The 20,047-nt window shown below is 41.1% G+C and overlaps 1 protein-coding gene across 1 annotated transcript; it reads left to right on the forward strand.

Annotated features, from left to right (window-relative positions):
* The first annotated feature begins 931 nt into the window (after window positions 1-931).
* LOC129103271 (serine palmitoyltransferase 2-like) lies at window positions 932-19,295 on the forward strand. Its single transcript, XM_054613651.1, has 12 exons — window positions 932-1,163; window positions 3,632-3,826; window positions 4,760-4,914; window positions 5,522-5,670; window positions 7,010-7,134; window positions 7,768-7,861; window positions 9,026-9,131; window positions 9,952-10,171; window positions 11,038-11,164; window positions 12,706-12,841; window positions 13,040-13,169; window positions 16,790-19,295. Exons 1-12 carry the CDS (start codon window positions 996-998, stop codon window positions 16,907-16,909), a joined length of 1,725 nt encoding a protein of 574 aa, XP_054469626.1. The 5' UTR covers window positions 932-995; the 3' UTR covers window positions 16,910-19,295.
* Window positions 19,296-20,047: the final 752 nt, after the last annotated feature.

The following is a 20,047-nucleotide window of genomic DNA, read 5'->3' on the forward strand; positions in this document are numbered from 1 at the left end:
ATTTAACGGTCATTACCTCAATGGAGTTGAATTGCTGTAAACTGTGTAAGCCTGGCAGTGCAATGAGGTGAGTCTAGAATGAAACTGACAAACTCTACATTTTCCTTATAACTTGTATAGTTTTACTTTTGAGCCCCTTCATGCTTACACTTTCACAATCATGACAAAAAAAACGACTTTTTTACAATGTGTTAATACGTTATATAATCTACAAGAATACAACAGATATGGATAATTGCAAATCAATTCAATAACAAACTTTCTGTAATAGGGGAACCACACACACAACATAATATCTGATGTATCATCTGTGTAACCTGAAAACACATTTTTTTTTATTATTTGTTTTCAATGTTACTTTGAAAAATATAGCTGTTTGTCTTAATAAAGTTTTGCCATTTGGATATAAGGGGCTTTGTTTTGGCAAATATTAGTGGATTTGAATGTATCGTCTTGTTCAATGATGGGTTAAAGGACAGAACATGTATTCCAACGTTTGTTTTCAAGCAAATAACACATCTAAGGATTTAACAAGAATATGATCTTTCCTGAGAATGAATTGTGGACTTTTCTCACATATTGGGAATCTCGAGAAGAAGCCCTTTTAATATTTAAGTTTTTTGTTTTTTTTAAGTGCTATAAAGCAAAGTGCACCACTTCTCTGTTTTATTTCTTCCCAGTTGAAAGTGCCATAAACATTATAAAACACCATTAAAGTGTGGATCAAGTTCATGGACAACAAGCCACGCCCTTCCGCACTTGTGAGGCGCGTGGCCCCGCCCCCTCCCGCACGCTCCCACACTATGATGGGCGTTGATTTCCGGTATCGTGCGTCTGGACGTTCAGGTTCCACAGAGTGCGTGTTATTGACGCGCGTCTGTTGCATGTGTGTGTGTGTGTGTGTATGTGGGAAAAAAAAAAACGCTCCCTGCACGGATACCGCCACCGCACCGCCTCGCACCGCACCGCACCGCACGCAGGCGCCGCGTCCCTACATGCAAGTGACCGTCGGGGCTTCCACCATAGTTTGGCCAGCAATGACCAAGACGGCCAACGGGGACGTGGGGAAGCCCGTCAGGAACGGACTGAAGCCGGGGAGGAACGGACTGACCAGGAGCCTCCACCGCTGCCATGAGGAGGAGGAGGAGGAGGAGGAGGAGGAGGTGAGGCCCGGGATGGGACGGGGAGGAGAGGCTGGGGTAGCCGGGGGGACGCATCGACTGTGTGGACCCGGAAACACCCTGGATGATGTGTGACATTACTGTTGTTTTTTTTAATATATGACACGATGACAGCTGTTATTGTTTTGAGCCAGTCCTGCTCTTCTTCATCATCATCATCATCATGGACGACCCTAGTTTATGGTGTTTACGCACGGTCTCCCTCGAGACATGGATGCTTTCCATGAGTCTCAGTCATATCTGCACCTGGCAACATTTGAATATGTTTAAAAATCTCCACTTTTATGAATGGCTTTATAAGGCACCCTCACTTTAATTTTTTTTTTTACAGGAGGGAGGTGGATTTAAAAGTTAACACTGCACTGAATACTAAATCAGTTTAGCACATAATATGCATGCAGAATTAAAGAGGAGGAATAGCTGTAACCCCTCTATTTCTTTGATTAGGCTAGAAGAACTAGGTATTATGTAACCCCTAATAACTTCTCAAATACTAAGCAAACAGAATTCTTGTAGTTTTACCTTCACAGACATGTAAACAACCTGGGACAGTTTACATTTCTCTGTCTGGATGATGGTAATAAGTTTGCAGGTTGCTTTCCTAACTCTATTCTTAGAGGGAGTGGTGTGTGTTTTGGTGGAAACTTATTACAGTATGTTGGCTACTCCTCTCAGCCTCAAACAGAACTATAAACATTTATTAAATGTGTTTTAGGCGTATCTCTGAGTGTTTATTGGCTGCAATCTTATGAGTGGAAAATATTTGTCTGTTACCTTGTGAACAAAAATTCCATCTCCTTGAACTGGGTTACTATGAGTGATTTATAGGGAGACACCGAACCAGTGCGACTGTTTAGTTAAAGCTGTCCATTGAGACTGCATGCATGCTGGGAAACAACTTTATTTCCCAAAGAGGCTAATTAAATTTCCACCCTTCGGTGCACCGGCTGTGACTGTCCCAATTAACAGGTCCCCTCAGACAGCTGGACTACATGCTATCACACACGAGAACTGAGTCGCATGGACGTGTTTTGCTACAGTTTTTTTTTTTTTTTTTTTAGATTGATTTTGAGTCTGAATTTTGCTCTGCTTATCAAAATGAAAAAGAAAGTGTGTGGGAGCATTTTTCTTTTTTTAGGTTCTCTCCTAGGATTTGTAACTTTTTTAAAAAGGAATTTTACAGCACAACACAATGACTGAAGAATACAGTAAGTACAGTAAGATGCTGTCAACTGGCATCATACTAAGCGGGTTAACCGTTGACAGAAGTAAATAGTTAAAAACCAATTCCAGTTGTAGATTTTGAAGGACAATAATCTAGGTAGAGACACACCGTTGCCAGGTCTTTTCACAAACAGTCAGTTCCTTCTGTAAACTGGGCTGCAAGGCCGAAAAGCCGAGCACCTGGTGACTGAACCTCAGCTGATTACGGTATGTGCAGATCTCAGTGTTGCCACTCATGCTAAGGTATTTGAGAGAAAGGCATGACCAGTCACATGTGGTGCCTAATAGCCATGAGCACGGAGACGCGCATGATGGGAGTTGCATAACTTATGCAAGGTTCTGTCCGTCAAGACAGAGAAGAGAGAAGTTGACTTTTCTTTTATGATGAATCATAAACACGTTTAGTTTATGAACGCGTTGCAGTGCCAGTCAGCACTCGGTGCACGGATTAATACCAACACAACCTCCTCTTCCCTTATTTGGCAGTCAAATCCTCCCTCCCTGGTAATTGTCCCACAGCGTTTTCTTTCCTGTACAGTTGGTGTGAAGCTGTACCAGAGGTCATTCTTATCCCTCCCACTACTTACAATTGGACTGCACATAAGTGACCTTTTAAAGTGAGACACAGAAACCTCAGCCAACTATGATAAAATACTTTTTTTTTTTTTATTCTCCATTAGGACAAAAGGACAGGGAGTCATAGGAGGACAGACTTTACCTTCATATAAAGTATTCAAAATGTGAAACTGTATTCCAGCTGAGGCTTACGTTGCTGTGTTTGCATAGGGAGATTACTTTTTACAGGCTAGACTTGCATACATGGAGACAGTGTTAACTTGTGGGTTTTTTCCAACTTTGTAATAGTATTAACAATAATACACCATTTACTGCAAACAGTATAAAGTATTTTTGTTATATGTATTAAATACATGTTATACAAAATACATATCAGGTAGTAATATGTTTTATTATCAATGGAATAACAATTCATCTAGAGAATTTAGAGATTCTGTCTATTTTCAATTTTTTTTTTTCTTTTCAACATTACATAGCCACAGCGCATGCTTCAATTACTAAAGTATATAAGTAATAGTAAAATGCAATAAAAGATGCTATTACTTTTGAGAACATTTGACAAAAACTGCCCATTCCTACGTGCCAAAGGTCATCTTAATACATGGTCGCAGTCACTTAATGAGAATTGTTCCGGTTTCCATGCTGCCCAGGTCCATGCGGCGTCACACCACGGCGGCCTGTACAGCCGGCCCTTCGTCGAGTCCTTCGAGGAGACGCCCATGCTGGTGGCGGTGCTCACCTACATGGGCTACGGCATCCTGACCGTCTTCGGCTACCTGCGCGACTTCCTCCGGCACTGGAAGATCGAACGGTGCAACATCGCCAGGGAGAAGGAGGAGCAGAAGGTGAGGGGGGGGGGGCCACAGGCGCGACCCTGTGTTGTCTTTTGTCGTTATGACTTACATCTGCATACAGCATACTTTTCCCAGGGTCATAATAATTGGTCATCTTGTTCTGTGACACTGCTGTGGGCAAAGTTGCTGTCTAGGAAAAAGAAGGCCGGGTGTTGAGAGGAGCTGGTTTGCAACTCTGATCTCATGTTGCCTGGTGACTGTAGAAACAATGGGGATAACGAGAGGAAAAATAAGCCTGATGCGTTTGTTGTTTTGTTAACTAGTCTGAGCCAGCATGTTATTTTCACAGCACAAAGCTTTCCAATTACAAACCATGGGCTCTTGAATTACAAATGTTTTAAAGTATTTTTAAGCATTGCTCCAAGCTTGATGTCTAGAGAGGAAGCATACATTTAGAAAATCAAATTTACCCTCAGATTATTTAAAGGAGTCTTTAGGTTGTTATGGCTTCTTCTCCTCACAATTCAGCAGAATGTTTGTCAACGCACAGCTACTGGTGGAGCTATCAGCACATATTTGGAACATGTCCTTGACCGCAGAGGTTGTTTTCAACCTGTTATGTAACTTTTGATAGTGAGGCCCATTGTTGTGTGAGGCCCAAGTGTTTGGGTACGTCGAGGAAAGGAAGCGGTAGAGATAGCCGGGGGGGAAGTCACGAAATCACCCAGAGGATATGCCACGCATGTTTTCTCTAAGAACCAAGGAAAATGAGTTCCCTGACATGTGTTTAAATGTTAAAGAAGATATGTCTGTACTTCTTTCCTTCAACCTACGCTTGCCAAAATGATGTATGGCTTATAGTTCTTTGACGTTACTGGTAGTTTTTGTGCTCTAAAAACAATAGTGACATTCTCTCTCCCCCTCGGCTAATGTCCCCCTCCCTACTCCTCCTCATCACGCTCTCTTTATTCATCCCTCATGTAGGACTTTGTGCCCCTCTACCAGGACTTTGAGAACTTTTACACCAGAAACCTCTACATGCGTATAAGGGACAACTGGAACAGGCCCATATGCAGCGTCCCGGGGGCCAAAGTGGACCTGATGGAGCGAGCGTCCCGCGACTACAACTGGACTTTTGAGTGAGAAAGACATTTATTCGCGACTGTAAACACAGTAATATATAAGTCAACATAAAGGTATGCAGACACGTGAAAGCACAGCAGGAGGCCCTCATGTGACAATGGAAAAGTTGACGTGTGCTGTTTGGTTAAGGGTTAGTCATGGGTTAGTTCTCTCTGTGCTTACACTCTTCTACTCTACAAATACTAGCGGGACAAGTGACACATTTCACTTTCGAAAAAAAGACTGGTAAACGTTACTAGTCTACGATAACACTGAGCAGGGTTTTACACCAGCTAAAAAGTAGCAAAGTCATGTTGTTAAGTTGTATGAATGAGGAATAAGCGGAATTGTAACTTGAGCTGTGAATGTGTTTATATAGTTGTGCCTGCTGTCTATATAAGTCACTGAAGGGATTTGCTTTTACTGTCGTTTCCCACATCTAAAATCTGTATACCTCACTACGTGTTGATATAAGGCTTTTATGATTTTTCTCATTTATTGCTGACATTACATTTAATTTGAAACCTGTGATACATCTCCTAATGGTATTATAAACTGTACCAAAAGGCTTGCATAAACAGCAGCTTCATCTCTTTGACTGCATCCCTTCTCTCTCCCTTGCAGTTACACGGGTCGGGTAGTGCAGGATGTGATCAACCTGGGCTCGTATAATTACCTGGGCTTCGCTGAGAACACGGGTCCGTGCGCCAACGCCGCAGCCGAGGTCACCGCGAAGTACGGCGTCGGAGTCGCGAGCACCAGGCAGGAGATTGGTACAATCACACGCCAAAAACACAGCTGAACAGCAGGAATGCGGAGGGATGAATTCTCCACAGTAAAGAGAGAATAATGGACCAGTTTGTTTTTGTGGCGCAGTGGAAACTAACACGGTAGAGTCTGTCTAACAACGTAGTGTGCAAATATCACCAAGCTTTGTCTAGTACCTGGGCTTTATTTGTCCTGCAAAACAAACATTGGTTTTCTTAATAGATGCACAACAAATAACATTGGTTCTGTTGAGCCAGGCTAGTTTATTCCCCTTAGACTGGTATCCATGAGATAAGAATCGATTGTTTTGATAAATATCAAACTTCAGTGCAGTTGTGATCACTTCCAGCACAATGGAGAATATCTGAAATCAGTACGCCGATAGTTGCGAGCACTTCAGAAATATGTGGCTGAGGTCTGTCATCTGAGCGAGTCTGATAAGATCCAGATCAGCCTAGGGGGAAGTGAAAAAGGGTCATATTGTTAGCAGATTTTTACTGATAGAGTAGAACCAATGCAATTCTTCTCTCCTTACACAGGGAGAAGGCCGGCCCACATTTTTGATAAAGAATGCATCAGCGAGTGCTCCACAACAGAAGTCAGTTTTAAATCCAATGAGTTGACATAATCTCGTACTGAGATACAGAGTGTGTAGCTCATGGATGTTTGATTTTAGGATACTTTGAATAGTTAGTTGTTTTTAGCTATAAAACATCTTACCCAGAGTTATATGATGTTAATTATGGAGCTACAGCCAGCAGCTGGTTAGCTTACAGTCTTAAAGCTAACAGCTAAGCCTGGAAGCAGGGGGAGACGGCTAACGTGGCTATCTCCATAAAGGCTTCCACCAACTAGCACCGTTTAAACGCACTATGGAACATATTATATCTTGTTTGTTTAATCCATACAAAAACGGAAGTGTAAAAAACTACAAGTCATGCCAGTATCACAGTGATTACATGAAGTCACTGCAACCGTCCAAGAAATAGTCCAGCTAGTACCCCCCCGCAAATGTTGTCTTTTTACACTTTGTCTTTTGTATGGATTCAACAAAACATGTACAACATGTTAATTAGTGCGCTTTGGAGGTGTTGGGAGGCATTTTTCAACTTTGGACGAAGCCAGGCCAGCTGTTTTTCCCAATTTCCAGTCTTTATGCTAAGCTAAGCTAACCATCTCCTGGCAGAAAATTCATATTGAATGCACAGAGATGAGAGTGGTATCAATCTTCTCGTGTAATTCTCGGCAAGAAAAGTCAATAAACATATTTACCAAGCAATCTATGTAAGGCCAATCTTTGAGGTCATGTTCGATATGGTGATGTCCTGTAAATCTGTATCTCAGGTAACCTGGACAGACACGAGGAGATGGAGAAACTGGTGGCTAAGTTCCTGGGTGTGGAGTCGGCCATGGCGTTTGGGATGGGGTTTGCAACCAACTCCATGAACATACCAGCACTGGTTGGCAAGGTAAGACATCAGGTCACGGGTGATGGATGTTTTCTTGCTAGAGCTGCGATTTATTCTTGCAGCACTTTTTTTACCTCCATATTTTTACCCCTGCTCTTTTGGCACATTCAGCTTCAACAGAACATTTCGCAACATCACGAGTCACAACACAAAACTGTTCCCTGGCCTCATATATCAGGAGAAAACACTTCCTGTTGGCATGAGCAACTGGTTGCTCGACTGTGTGTCAGAGTGAAAAAAAAAAACAATGAGTCCCGACCTGTACTGTTTTGTCACATCGCTGCCGTTGTTGCTCAGCAGGTAGATGCATTGCCACATAGTTGGTTCCCACTGGCGAGAGGAAACCAACAGTGTAAATCCTTTTGTTCTTTGTGAAATGATGCAAACCGGTGTACATTTTCAACATCAGTAGTAGTTGCTCAATGGCCTCCCTTTAACAGGCAAACAATGCAATCAATGAAGCAGCATTCTCAGTGTAAATATCTCAGATCAAGTATAAAACTCACTGGAGAATATGTACTAAAGTGATTCTGTAAGCAGATCTGTGTGTGTGTAAAACTATCTGCTGCCTCAGGTGGATGTAAACAAATGAGATCTATGTATCATGTGTAAATGTCGTCTGGTGTCCTGCAGGGCTGTCTGATTCTGAGTGATGAATTGAACCATGCCTCTCTGGTCCTGGGTGCCAGACTCTCGGGGTCCACCATCAGAGTCTTCAAACACAACAGTGAGTCTCTGATCACAGAAAGGTCCACCTTTATGTATGTCTCCTTCCTGCTCTTAAAGGTCAATTTTTCTATCTGTGTTTGTAAGTCCTCTAGTTTACCTTGATTCCTTGCTTCCTTATTCAGAAGCCTCTGTAGCTTTTATTACTTTTTTTCAGTACATGCCTCATTGATGTACTTATCGACTCTACTTAATAATGAGTTTCTTCATTATCCTTCCATATGCTGTGTCGCCACCATGTGGTCACTTGGTCCCATCCCTTTTCATACACACACTACTGGGGATTTAGCTCTGCATTCTATGTCCCGGGTTAAGTCGTGTATTATAATCTGAGGATTTAGAAAATTGGAGAATAGAATGAATGATGGCTGCTTTAGTTTCAGGGTCTTCCTGGTATGGTTCATGCTGGCTCACTGTCAGACTAGAACAGAAGAATAGCCTTTGTTAACGTTATTTGTAACACCTGTGCTTTTCCTAGTACAAGTCAGAATGTCATATTGGCATTCAAGATACTCTATCTTCTTTCTGTATCACAAACTTCATTATATTCATACAAAAGCACTTGTCTGTGCTTGTATGTCAAATGCAGGGGAGAAGAGCTAGCTGACTAGCTGCTAACGGTGACTCACACACTGAAACCATTATATTGTGTATGCCTCAGGGCAGCTCACAAATAGCTCTTACTCTTATAGAATACCAGATGATTACATTAATTATCATGCGTGATCATTTGCATGTGTAATTCATTGTTAAAAAAAGATAGCCTTTAGGCTAATTAGCCACAGCTTGGCTCTGAAGCTATGCCCACATACAAGCACTGTTTGTTTGCATTTTTATGCCTACATGGCAGTGACAGCCATAGCCGGAGAAATGGTACTGTCGCTGATTAATGTTGATTAATCTGTGTAATTTAAAAAATAAGAAATAAAAGAGCAACATAATTGAAGAATCTGATTCCATACAATCATTATGTTTAATAAAACACCCAATATTCAGTATTGTAGTCAAGTTGTTGTTTGGACATGGATGGAAATTGTGTAGGCGAGTGTCTCACTTTCTTCTACTGAATTCTCAGCAGACAACAACCTGTGGGTGGGTTTCTGCCACCACTGTTAATACCACAACTTGCATTTTGAATGTATGTCTCTTTTGATTTTCCTGTCAGACATGCAGAGCCTTGAGAAACAGCTGAGAGAGGCCATAGTTCACGGACAGCCCAGGACTCACAGACCATGGAAGAAGATCCTCATTGTGGTGGAGGGCATTTACAGGTAGCTTACACATTTTCTTCACAAGAAATATCTTTGATAAAACCCTTCCAGGTATTTTACAGTTACATTTAAGTAGGATAAAAGTGTCATTGGACAAAAGCAGTGGAACAATAGCAGTTACCAGCTTTAAAATAATGATTTCCTTCCTGGTTTCGACATGACCATTGCTTAACTTAGTTGCGCAAGCCATGGTTTAATCAGATTTCAAAACCGGGTCAAATTGAATCCAATTAATTACCAGTTTACAGCCCCTTCTCTGTATTTACCTTAAAATATAGCAAAACCATGTTTATCAGTAGTAGTCTTACACAAACAGACTTCAAAAGGCAGCACTTATCTTTTATGATGGTTCATGTGGTTCCATCAGATACAGCAGTATAAACACTCCCAGGGACTGGATTGCTGGTTGACAGAGCTGATTCGTTGCCTGGTTGGCTCTTTCTGGTTGTACTCACAGTGAGCAACTCTGATGGGGTTGCTTTATTCTGCCAGACAGGGCTGCTGCAAGAAGCTGCACTGTATAGCAACCTGCAGCAACATTGTGCAAGCAAATCATGCTTTTTACTGTGACATTATGACATCATTACCACGAGTTAGCACATGTGAACAGAATATATGAGCCAGTTGTCATTCAGGTAATGTCTGCTCACCAGGTGACCGGTTCCAGCAGTTTTGTACTTGGCCCCCGAGTGGGGAACAGATAGTACTCCCCTGAGCTCAGATTTCCTGGGTTGTCAGAAAGAGAATAAACACATGGGGACATTTGCTCGACACAGACAGTAATGCCTCCTACTGTGTCTTTTTCTTCCCTCCCTTGCAGCATGGAGGGCAGCGTAGTGCGCCTGCCAGAGGTGATCGCCCTGAAGAAGCGCTACCGGGCTTACCTTTACCTAGACGAGGCCCACAGCATCGGGGCCCTGGGGCCGAAAGGGAGAGGTGTGGTCGATTACTTTGGCCTGGACCCCTGTGATGTGGATGTCATGATGGGCACGTTCACCAAGAGCTTCGGCGCCGCAGGGGGATACATCGCAGGGAAAAGGGTGAGGATGCGGGGGTTGTATGTTTATTTGTTTTTGAAAGCATGGTTGTAAAATAAAGAGTTAAACTAGAGCTCTTGTAGTCACAAGACATGGATGGTTTTCCAGTTCAGCAACCCGTGGTTCTTACCGGGATACTCAATCAGGCTGAACGGCAATCTTTAAGAGTGTTTAAGTCGTAAACTATCCCTCAAAATCAGGGGTGGATTATTGTGCCAAGGGACAAAGTTGAAGGTGTGGTAAAGATGATACCCATCATCTCAGTAATGTGGATTTTCAGCCTGACAGCTCATGGCCACTGCATTCCTGACATATTAACCCTGTAACATGACATCGACGTATCAAAACAAAAGCCTAGGTTCACAGACATCTCGACCTCAGGACGTGAACTGCTTTTGTGTCTCCTAGAAGAGATTGTGATATTGAGATTGTAAAAAATGAGCCTGAGCAGATTAACTGGTTTTTTCTCACCTACTCCCAACCTCACCGCAAGTGTTTCAAAGTGACAGGATGTGGCTTGCAACTAAGTGTTAAGAGCCTGCATGACTTTGAAACTCTGTAGCCAAACAGTAAGGATGGATGGTAATCTTCTTTCGTAAGTGAAAGGACAAAATGTGAGGAGTGATTTAATTTAATACAATTTTCTCAAATTAACTTAATAATATGCAGTGCCAGAACCTATTGTATTCTATTGTATATGTAATCAGTCTGTACAAAACAGTATACATTCCATTATCTTTTGAAATTGTAACCAACTGCAGAGAATAAGCAGCATGCATGAGAGTTCTGTACCCTCACTGGTCTGATAGAGTAAATTAAAGCTTTTCATGCACGTCTCCTTACATCTCCTGTGTATCTGCTGGGTTTAGGAACTCATTGAGTACCTGCGCTCCCATTCGCACAGTGCGGTCTACGCCACTTCCATGTCTCCTCCTGTGGTGGAGCAAATCATCACTTCTATGAAGTGCATTATGGGAGAGGATGGCGCAACGATCGGTGAGTGTTACAACAATATAATATATATATATATAAATATTAAAAAAGACACCCTGTGGAGTTTTTGACCTAGTGGCCATTGAAGGAATGCATGCATGCGTGAACAAAAAGGTAACGCTATACACAGTCCCACCACTGGGTTCACACTATTCCCATGAACAAGGCCCCAACAAAGGCAGGCAAGCAGCAGACTGCTGGCAAGGAAACATGGACATAAATAATGCAGGTTTCAAAATGTTCAAAAATTCTGGCTTTGTTCACTTTTTATGAGGCTGAATGTGGAGATGCACACAATGCATTTTGGAGACTTAACACTGAAAGGTAAACATAGCTTTCGTTTGTTTAGAAGAAAACTCCACAGGGCGCCTTTAAACTTGATGCTTAGAAAGATCCCTGACTGAGATTCAGATGTAATGAAAAGTTTACCCACTGCACATAATGTGTCGATACGTTTGGTCTATGAAGCCCTACTACCGGGGCCCCAATAGTTCCTTTTTTATTTTTTACTGAAATTTTAACAATCACAATTGATGCTATCTATATTTACCAAAAAACTGTGGCCTCCTTCAAAGAAGCCTAACAGCACCATTGCAAAGTTTGTTTATTACAACATTTAAAAAGGTAGAGGACCAACAAAGACTCTTAATGAATGACATACATCAGAGACTCTCATAGCTTATCATTTCAAATGAACTAAGAGTGAAAAGCATCAGACTAGCAATGGCGCTGTCCTCTTTGTCAGTGTTGAATTAATTTTATTTTAAATGCTGTAATTGACATCAGGTGCCAGCGGGTGTCAGTGCACACCAATAAAAATCTAAGACGGCCACAGTAGTCTCATCTTAATCCAGTTACTCCTCAAAGAGTTGAAGGCAATCCATTTTAGATATAGTTAATAGTATCTCTCTTTTACTCCTCCTTCATTCCAAGGCTAGTCCAGATAAATCTTGTACAGATTTAGCTTTTGTGCCATTTCTTTTAAGCCCAACTAACATAATTTTTGTTGCTGGCATAGACCTGTATATCTTTGCAACAATTTGTGTGTGATGTTGTTTACGTGTAGAATTATGAGTTTATAGTCTTGCCAACCCAGCTTTCCAAAAGAACCCAGTGAATCTGGAAAACATTACAGAGAAAGTAAAAAACCTGATCTCCCCATGCTGCCTGGCTGCTGTAACGCTCATCTCAGGAATGTGATTGCTTGCAGCTGCTTGTCAACCTTCTTCTGCTTCTGCTTCTTTTCGATGCATCATCAAACTAGCTATATATAAGTTCCTCTCTATTCTTGCCTGTAACAGAAGTATCAAACCTGGTAAAGGTAAAACATGTTTGGAAAGGAGAGTCTTCTTTGTTTAACTCTCAACATTCATATACATTTTATTTAAATCCAGTATCTGCATTTATCCTAGTGAATTGTGCTAAATAGAGTTGAAGGACATTCAGTGGAGCTTAATGTTCACCACGGTGTAAATATACTTAATGATCATTAACTTGGATAGAGGGTCAACTCATGTTTCAATATGTCCTCTCGTCATCCCAAGGTCTTGAGCGTGTGCAACAGCTGGCGCAGAACACAGTCTATTTCCGAAAGAGGCTTCGAGAGATGGGCTTCATCATCTACGGCAACGAGGACTCACCCGTTGTTCCCATGATGCTCTACATGCCCGCCAAGATAGGGTGAGCCTCGAGCTTTGACTAGCTGCTGTCGTCCTCCAATCAGAGGAGTGTACGATCTTGAACAGTTTTATTTTCAGGCTAATATTTATCTGACATGCCAGGTTAATGTCACACACAGAGCCTCTTAAATCAATCGACAAATAAATTGTTTATGTTGTGTGTAATTTTCGCCACATCTCTTCACGTTTTCCTTACCAGAGCATTCGGCAGGGAGATGCTGAAGAGGAACATCGGCGTGGTTGTCGTGGGCTTCCCGGCTACGCCCATCATAGAGTCTCGGGCACGCTTCTGCATCTCAGCCGCCCACACAAAAGACGTGCTCGACAGGGTAACTAATTATTTGTCAGCTTTAAAAAAATGACTAACCTTCTGCAGAACAAGATAAGGCTTAGCTTTATCTGTTTTATTTCCTAACCCTACCAATGTAAACAAAAAAACAAACAGCTCCTATACACTACTCTGATTTTTGTCAAAGTTTTCCAGCAATTAGCTTATTAGCGAGATTTAGAAGTTATTGTTGTTGATTCCAGAAGGAAGAGAAGGGTGTGAATGCCAATATGTCCAGCATTGGTATGCTTATCTCAGTAGTACCAGTTTATTAAACTTTTTTTTTTTCATAACAGCTCTCCTGTTCCAAGTTGGTGTAATGACCTTCAATTTGTTTGAATCTAAGCCAAGAGGTCATGTCAGAATTAAAGGGAAAGCAGGGCGGTCTAGTGGGCAGGAACACTTTCTTTAGTTAGAAGGACACAAGTGTGATCTGTCATGACCCCAAATGTCCACTTACAGAGATGTCTTTTGAGTCACTTAATGCACAGTGTAGTCACATTATCTTCCCTGTGTTTAACCTCCGCTCCAACCATTCTATTTTCTCATTGTGTTGCTCTACGTTCGCGCAGACTGTTCAGCTTTGGTTGCCCTTGGCCAAACATCAGAAGGACGCCCACTCCTCTTTTCTTTCACTATACTGAGCTATCTGCAGACCTGCCTGCTGGTCCTCTTCCAGTCACCGTTAAACTTCAGTCTGTCTCTCATTCTCACAAAAATATATAGATCCTTTCACACGGCGGCTGAACCATCTCCTGTCTAATTCGGGTGTCCTTGTGGCTCAGTTGGCTCAGATGCATGCTGTGTCTCCGGGAAGTGTTGGGTGTTGGTGGGCTGTAATCTTGTCCCATTCCTCTTTTTATTCGTCAAAATTAAAAAAAACGAAATAAAGACAGGGAGTGGGAGTATTGTAGCGCTCTAGTGCTTTTATCTGTCATGATGGTGAAGTCTCTCTTTGTTAGCCGTCCTCTCGGTATCATTCTCTCGTACTTTGATGTGTCATCTTGATTTGTGTGTCTCTTTTATCCGCTGGTTAGCTTTCGCAGAACACAATCAAACAAACCCACACACGTACGCATAAACCCTGAAGACGTTTTAATTTCAATGACCAAATTAATTTCCGACTAGACAAATCATACTAATCTACACTGACTTCTTGAAGAGGTGGGAACAGAACAAGGTGACTTTAGTTTGGGCTTTCTTTGACCACTATGCGCCATAAAAGTGCTAAAGAGAGGCAAAGTCTCTCCTCTTCCCGTTCCCCCCATGAGACCTTCATTGTGGAAAACAAATGTACAGTAGTCGTTGGTGAAAGATCTGGTTTGAATTGTGCCATGAATTACACATATGTTTGTCAATTTAAAGGACAAAAAAGTCGCAGTTTGTCATTTAAGTTAGTGTGAAACAGATCAGTGAACTCCATCTCTCTTCTCGTGAGATAAACTTTACCAACACTTTGTTACTTTAGCTTGTTTGCTAGCAAGCTAACATGCCAATATGCAACCAAGGGAATGAAACGCTAGCAGATTGCCTGTAGCTAGTTGTAGGATTATTTTAGCAGCCCTATGTCTACCAGTGGTGCAGTTGATAACTAAAATGATAATGGAACAAGTTAGCTGTTAACAAGCTAATTTAAGCTATGTGTTAGCAAGTGACTGTAGTTAGCCGAGACACTTGCAAACGGTTTGGCAGCTTAAAGAGACGTTGTTCTTCCGACCACAAATAAATAAATAAATAAATGTTATTTATAAAGCGCTTTTCACAGACAGGGGTCACAGAGTGCTTAACAGCAGCGTTAATTACAGTCAGCAGGAAAACAAAAAGTAATTCAATAAAAACAAGACATAAAACAATAAAACGTGTTAAAATGGTACAGAAGACAGTCAAGAAATAATAAACACAAGTTAAAAAGTAGACCTGGAGTTATACAAAGGCCTTTCTAAAAAGGTATGTCTTAATCAGGCCTTTGAAAGAAGTCACAGATTCAGATAACCGTAGGTGTGCAGGCAGAGCGTTCCATAATTTTGGCGCTACTGCCTCAAAGGCTCGGTCACCACGGGTCCTAAGGCGAGTGCGTGGTACCGAAAGCAAATTCAAGTCGTTTGACCGTAGAGTGCGAGCTGGTAAACGGGGGTGAAGAAGTTCTGCTACATATGACGGAGTCTGACCGTGTAGTGATCTGTAAGTGAGGGTGAGAATTTTAAAGTGTATCCTATATTCAACAGGGAGCCAGTGGAGAGATTTGAGAATGGGGGTGATGTGAGACCGTCTATTAGTCCTAGTCAGTAGTCTATCTGCAGCATTCTGGATTAACTGTAAACGGTTAAGTGCAGATGTACTGAGTGAGGAGAATAGGGCGTTACAATAGTCAATGCGGGATGTATGAGCATCTCAAGTTCAGATTGTGATACAAGAGATCTCAGTTTACCAATGTGTCTGAGGTGGAAAAAACACATTTTAGACAGCTGTTTAACATGGCAGTCAAACGACAAGGATTTGTCAAAAATTACCCCTAAATTTCGCAGATTGGAGTTTCCAGCAGAGTTGAGTGGACCAATACTCTGCTCGATCATAGGGACAACTTGATCCGGTGCAAAAATCATGACCTCCGTTTTATTATTGCAGAAGATAACCTAGTGGCAAACAAACGTTTATGAAACTTACATCTGTTACTCACTTACTTACTTAAATTGTCTTGTTCAGCAAGTTCATCTTCACAAATGAACACCCCTTTTTTGATTTTTGAAGCGTAAATGCCAGAAGTTAAAAGCTAATGTTTGGCTATAGACAAACTAAACCACGGTCACTTGACTTCATGTCACCACCACAAAGCTCAAGGCGGAGAACAAAAAGGTAAAATATCTTCTAATAACCACAGGTCTTATTTCAGGCATCAACCAAAATCCCATTCACAAAACCCATTGACTTCAAGATTAAGAAACCGGAACTGCAAAAATGCTAACTCATTTTGGCCCATCTTGCGTGTAGGTTTAGAGATATGAGATTTTAAAGGTGAGATGGAAGAAACGGATAAGGTTTCAGATGATGCTCTCCAATTGGCTTTTCATAATTGGATGGAAATTGTTTTCCTTGGAAGGATAGCCAGCAGTGTTGAGGTTCTTTGTCTTGTGCTTTTAAAAATGTATTGTCCACAACTTCAGGGGAGACACCCCAGACAGACTCTTACTGTAGGTCCTTGGTCACTCCTGGTAATTACAATAATGATTATTATGATTCACAGTCTTCACAGTTAGTTTCGCTAGCCCCAAATGGCCTGAAAGTCAAATAATGCATCTTAAAGTTGAAAATGTTATCAGTATAGAAAGAAAAATGCAAGATGTAAAATAAGTAAAAATTTCTAGCTGCAAGAAACATGAATTTGCATTTTTTTTTAAAACACAATCAGTATAAACATAAGCTGTTCTACGCTAATACACCCACAACTTTCCGTCAGGATACCAGGTTTTTTTCTGTCTTATCGGATAACACCATAATCAACCCAGGGGACTTTGTCCTCAGTAGTACTTAACATTGCAATCAGTCATTTCCAGGCTGTGTTGTTGGTCATGTTAATGCTTTATATTTGACGCCTCCTCTGCCATAACAAAATGTCATCCACAGGCGCTGACAGTCATCAGTGAGGTAGGAGACCTTCTTCAGCTCAAGTATTCCCGACACAAAATCCAGCCGTCGTTGGCGCGGCCCTTCGACGATAACGTGTATGAGGACATTGACGACTGATGAGCCGCCCCTCTCCTAAAGTGGCGTGAACCACAACAACCCCAGAAAATACCGAATGGGTCAAGATGGATCACAAGTCTCCCACGAGGACCCACCAACGAAAGGAAAAACACTTCAAAGCGTTGTTAATTCTACTTTGCCTTACTTAAACTTGCAGAACTTGTGGTGCACACACTGAAAACAGCACTTCAGCATTTTTCTTATCACTATTTTTTAACATTTTGTGTCTTAAGACTTTTAGTGTGTGTGTGTGTGTGTGTGTGTGTGTGTCTGTGGTGCTTCTAGCATTCGTCATGTTAAGCCTTGTGTTTTTGTGCGTGGAGCGGACAAATGCCAACATTCCAAATGTTTCTGAAATTGTGAGCATGGCACTCACATCAACAGCGGGGATGATATAGTACTACAAAAAGTTGCCAAATATCAGAAGATAACTACCCTGATCAATGCAACGACTTGTTGTAAAGCCATCATTTGCCATTTTTTCCGTAAATAAGCTTGTTTGATTTCTTTTTTTCTACAATTGGATGAGAAGATTAGAACCACTCATGACTGTATGGTAGAAATGAAGCTACATCGAGCAGGCGCTTGCCTTTAGTGTTGCCCAAAAAGAAATGGTTCCAGCCCGTTACTCCCATGGATGTATTATATAAACTGGATACCAATCTCGGGGTCCCAAGATGGCGCCCATTCAGTCCAATGAGAATAGCTCACCTGGCGCATACATCAAATAAAGTTTTCTAGCCTCTGGGTTTATATCCTGGTTATGCGACCCACTGAATATCTGCAGTAGTGTTTCTCTCGCTGGCACCACCCGCGAGTTCCCACTCCGCCCATAGACTTTAAATTGTGATGACGTCACCAATTTTCAAATTGCTTTTTTCGGCTGGGGAAAGTTCTATATATAAAAGCCAACATTGATCAAAGAAAAAATATTAAAAAGGGTCATACTGGACCCTGTTTGCGTTTCAAAGTGTCCTGTCAACAGTTTAACAGGAGTCTCTTTTACAATTGTGGTCTGTGGGGAAAATGCTTTTTGGGATTTTTTGCTGCAAAACCGCCAGTAGCCACTGGGCAAAATTGGAAGCAAGGCTGACTGGTATCCATAGTCCTTTCTACACTTTATTTTTTGTACCGATTAAACAAAAACCCTCCCCTGTTTTCTGATTTTATGCTAAGCTTCACTTATTACCTGCTGGCCTTAGCTTCATTTTTACCGTGAAGACTGTAAAGACAGGAGAGTAGTATTGATCTCATCTAAATTTAAACAAAGCAAATAAGTGCACTTCCCAAAAAAACAAACTATTCCTTTTAAATTCGGGTCAGTGTGCTGTAGGGTTAAATGTCCAACACTAGCTATCGTAAGCAAATTTTTCTTAGCATAATCAGCATTCAGGAAAAACTCATGAATCCGTCATGAACTAAGATTGACAACCTCATTTGTCTCAGCTAACGCCAGCTCTGGGTCTGTCCAACAGTGACAAAAAGTTTTTTTGCTATGACAAAATTTAAGCATATGATGTAAACAAACCTTAATTACATCCCACAAAATGGAATACAATTTAAAAATAATACCAGTTTTCAGAAATTATAACTTAAGAAGGCAAGATTGCAATTCAGTCACTCATATTGCAAATTTCCCCGCTGCGGGACTAATAAAGGATTATCTTATATTGAAAAAAAAAATTGGAAATATCTGTTGAAACTTGACCAGTACTTAAATCCTAATTGTCTGTTACACTTGGATTTGGCTGGACTCTCCTCTCCACAACTATGTTTTATGTCTCCATCACTGACCTCAGTATGTTTGTTTTTTTACCCAACCAACTTGGTGCATATTTGTACAGTTTCCGTGTTACAGATGGATTAAATATCACCTAATAGTCTTACTTTTTTTTCTTATTAAAATGGCAATATCTGCCCAGTATACAGTCCAGTTATTGATATCAAAGCTGTAGTTTGAAGCTTGGTCAGTTTAGTCACTCCAAGAAGTGCAACAAATAGAAATAATATTTCAATTTAAGACAAGTCTGGATGTGGTCCAGCGCTGGTCGTAATACCCCTCAATACTATTGTTTTAATGCTTTGTAAAAGTGCCGTCTTTGAGCTGTGACTTAAAAGGCATTCATATTTTCAATCAGTGTGGGCCTAGAGATGTGTGTGTGTGTGCTTGCTTGATTGCCCGGTATCGATTTATAATGTGCGTCACTGCACTTTCACCTAGCTTTTCTTTTTTTTTCCTTTTTTTTTTTCTGTTAGACAACCCTGTCTTTCGAATTCTGTTGCTTTGTGCTGCTGAGCTTTGGGAAAACAACACTCCTAAATGAAGGCAGCTGTAAATACAAAAAAAAAAAAAATTCCACATGCAATACATTTACACTCGCATGCACTGCGACAAGCATTGTGTAACCACTGGTTCCTCATACTAATGCATGTACAGTGAGAATGAGTCTTTGCAGCTGCTCTGCACCACAGCCAGTGGTGCTCAATGAAATATACACTGTTCTGATGTTAATGTTGTCATAAAAATCCACTTCATTCCAGAGAAAGTTAACCTGTCTGTCTTGGCTCTAGGAAGAGTCTTTTTATCCTCTTCCGTAGTAGCTGTTTGTCTGTCACTGTAAACGGGATATTCTTGTGTTTTTTGTTTTACTTGGATAGAAAAAGTATCATAACTTTATCTACAAATGATTGTCCATGAGCTAAAAGCTTAGATTTACAATGTTACTCATAGAGATGCAGATTTTCTTTATTATGTATTTTTAAATTTGCACACAGGAAAGCCATCAAATGATACTAAAAGCAGGCATTTAGAGCACATTTTAATATGAAAATGGAATTATGTAAAACCCAGAGACCTCATGGGTTGATAACTTAATGATGCTCCTCCAAATATGAATGAGATCCCAGTACCGTCAGAATGATGGATGCTTGATAAATCTTAAAAAAAAAAAAAACAGATGCAAAGGAAACCTGTGAGCTTTGTAGGTGTAAGATGGCCCCAATATTTTGTACATAGGTTCTATTGTCTCATTGAAAGGGGCATTCAGAATATTTTGTTTACTATAGAGCAACCTGGCAAGGATGGTTATCTTTATTACTGGCAGCTTTGGTTGACATTTATAGAGGCAATCATTTCAA

This window comes from Anoplopoma fimbria, chromosome 15 (assembly GCF_027596085.1).
Source record: "Anoplopoma fimbria isolate UVic2021 breed Golden Eagle Sablefish chromosome 15, Afim_UVic_2022, whole genome shotgun sequence".
Taxonomy (NCBI): Eukaryota; Metazoa; Chordata; class Actinopteri; order Perciformes; family Anoplopomatidae; genus Anoplopoma; species Anoplopoma fimbria.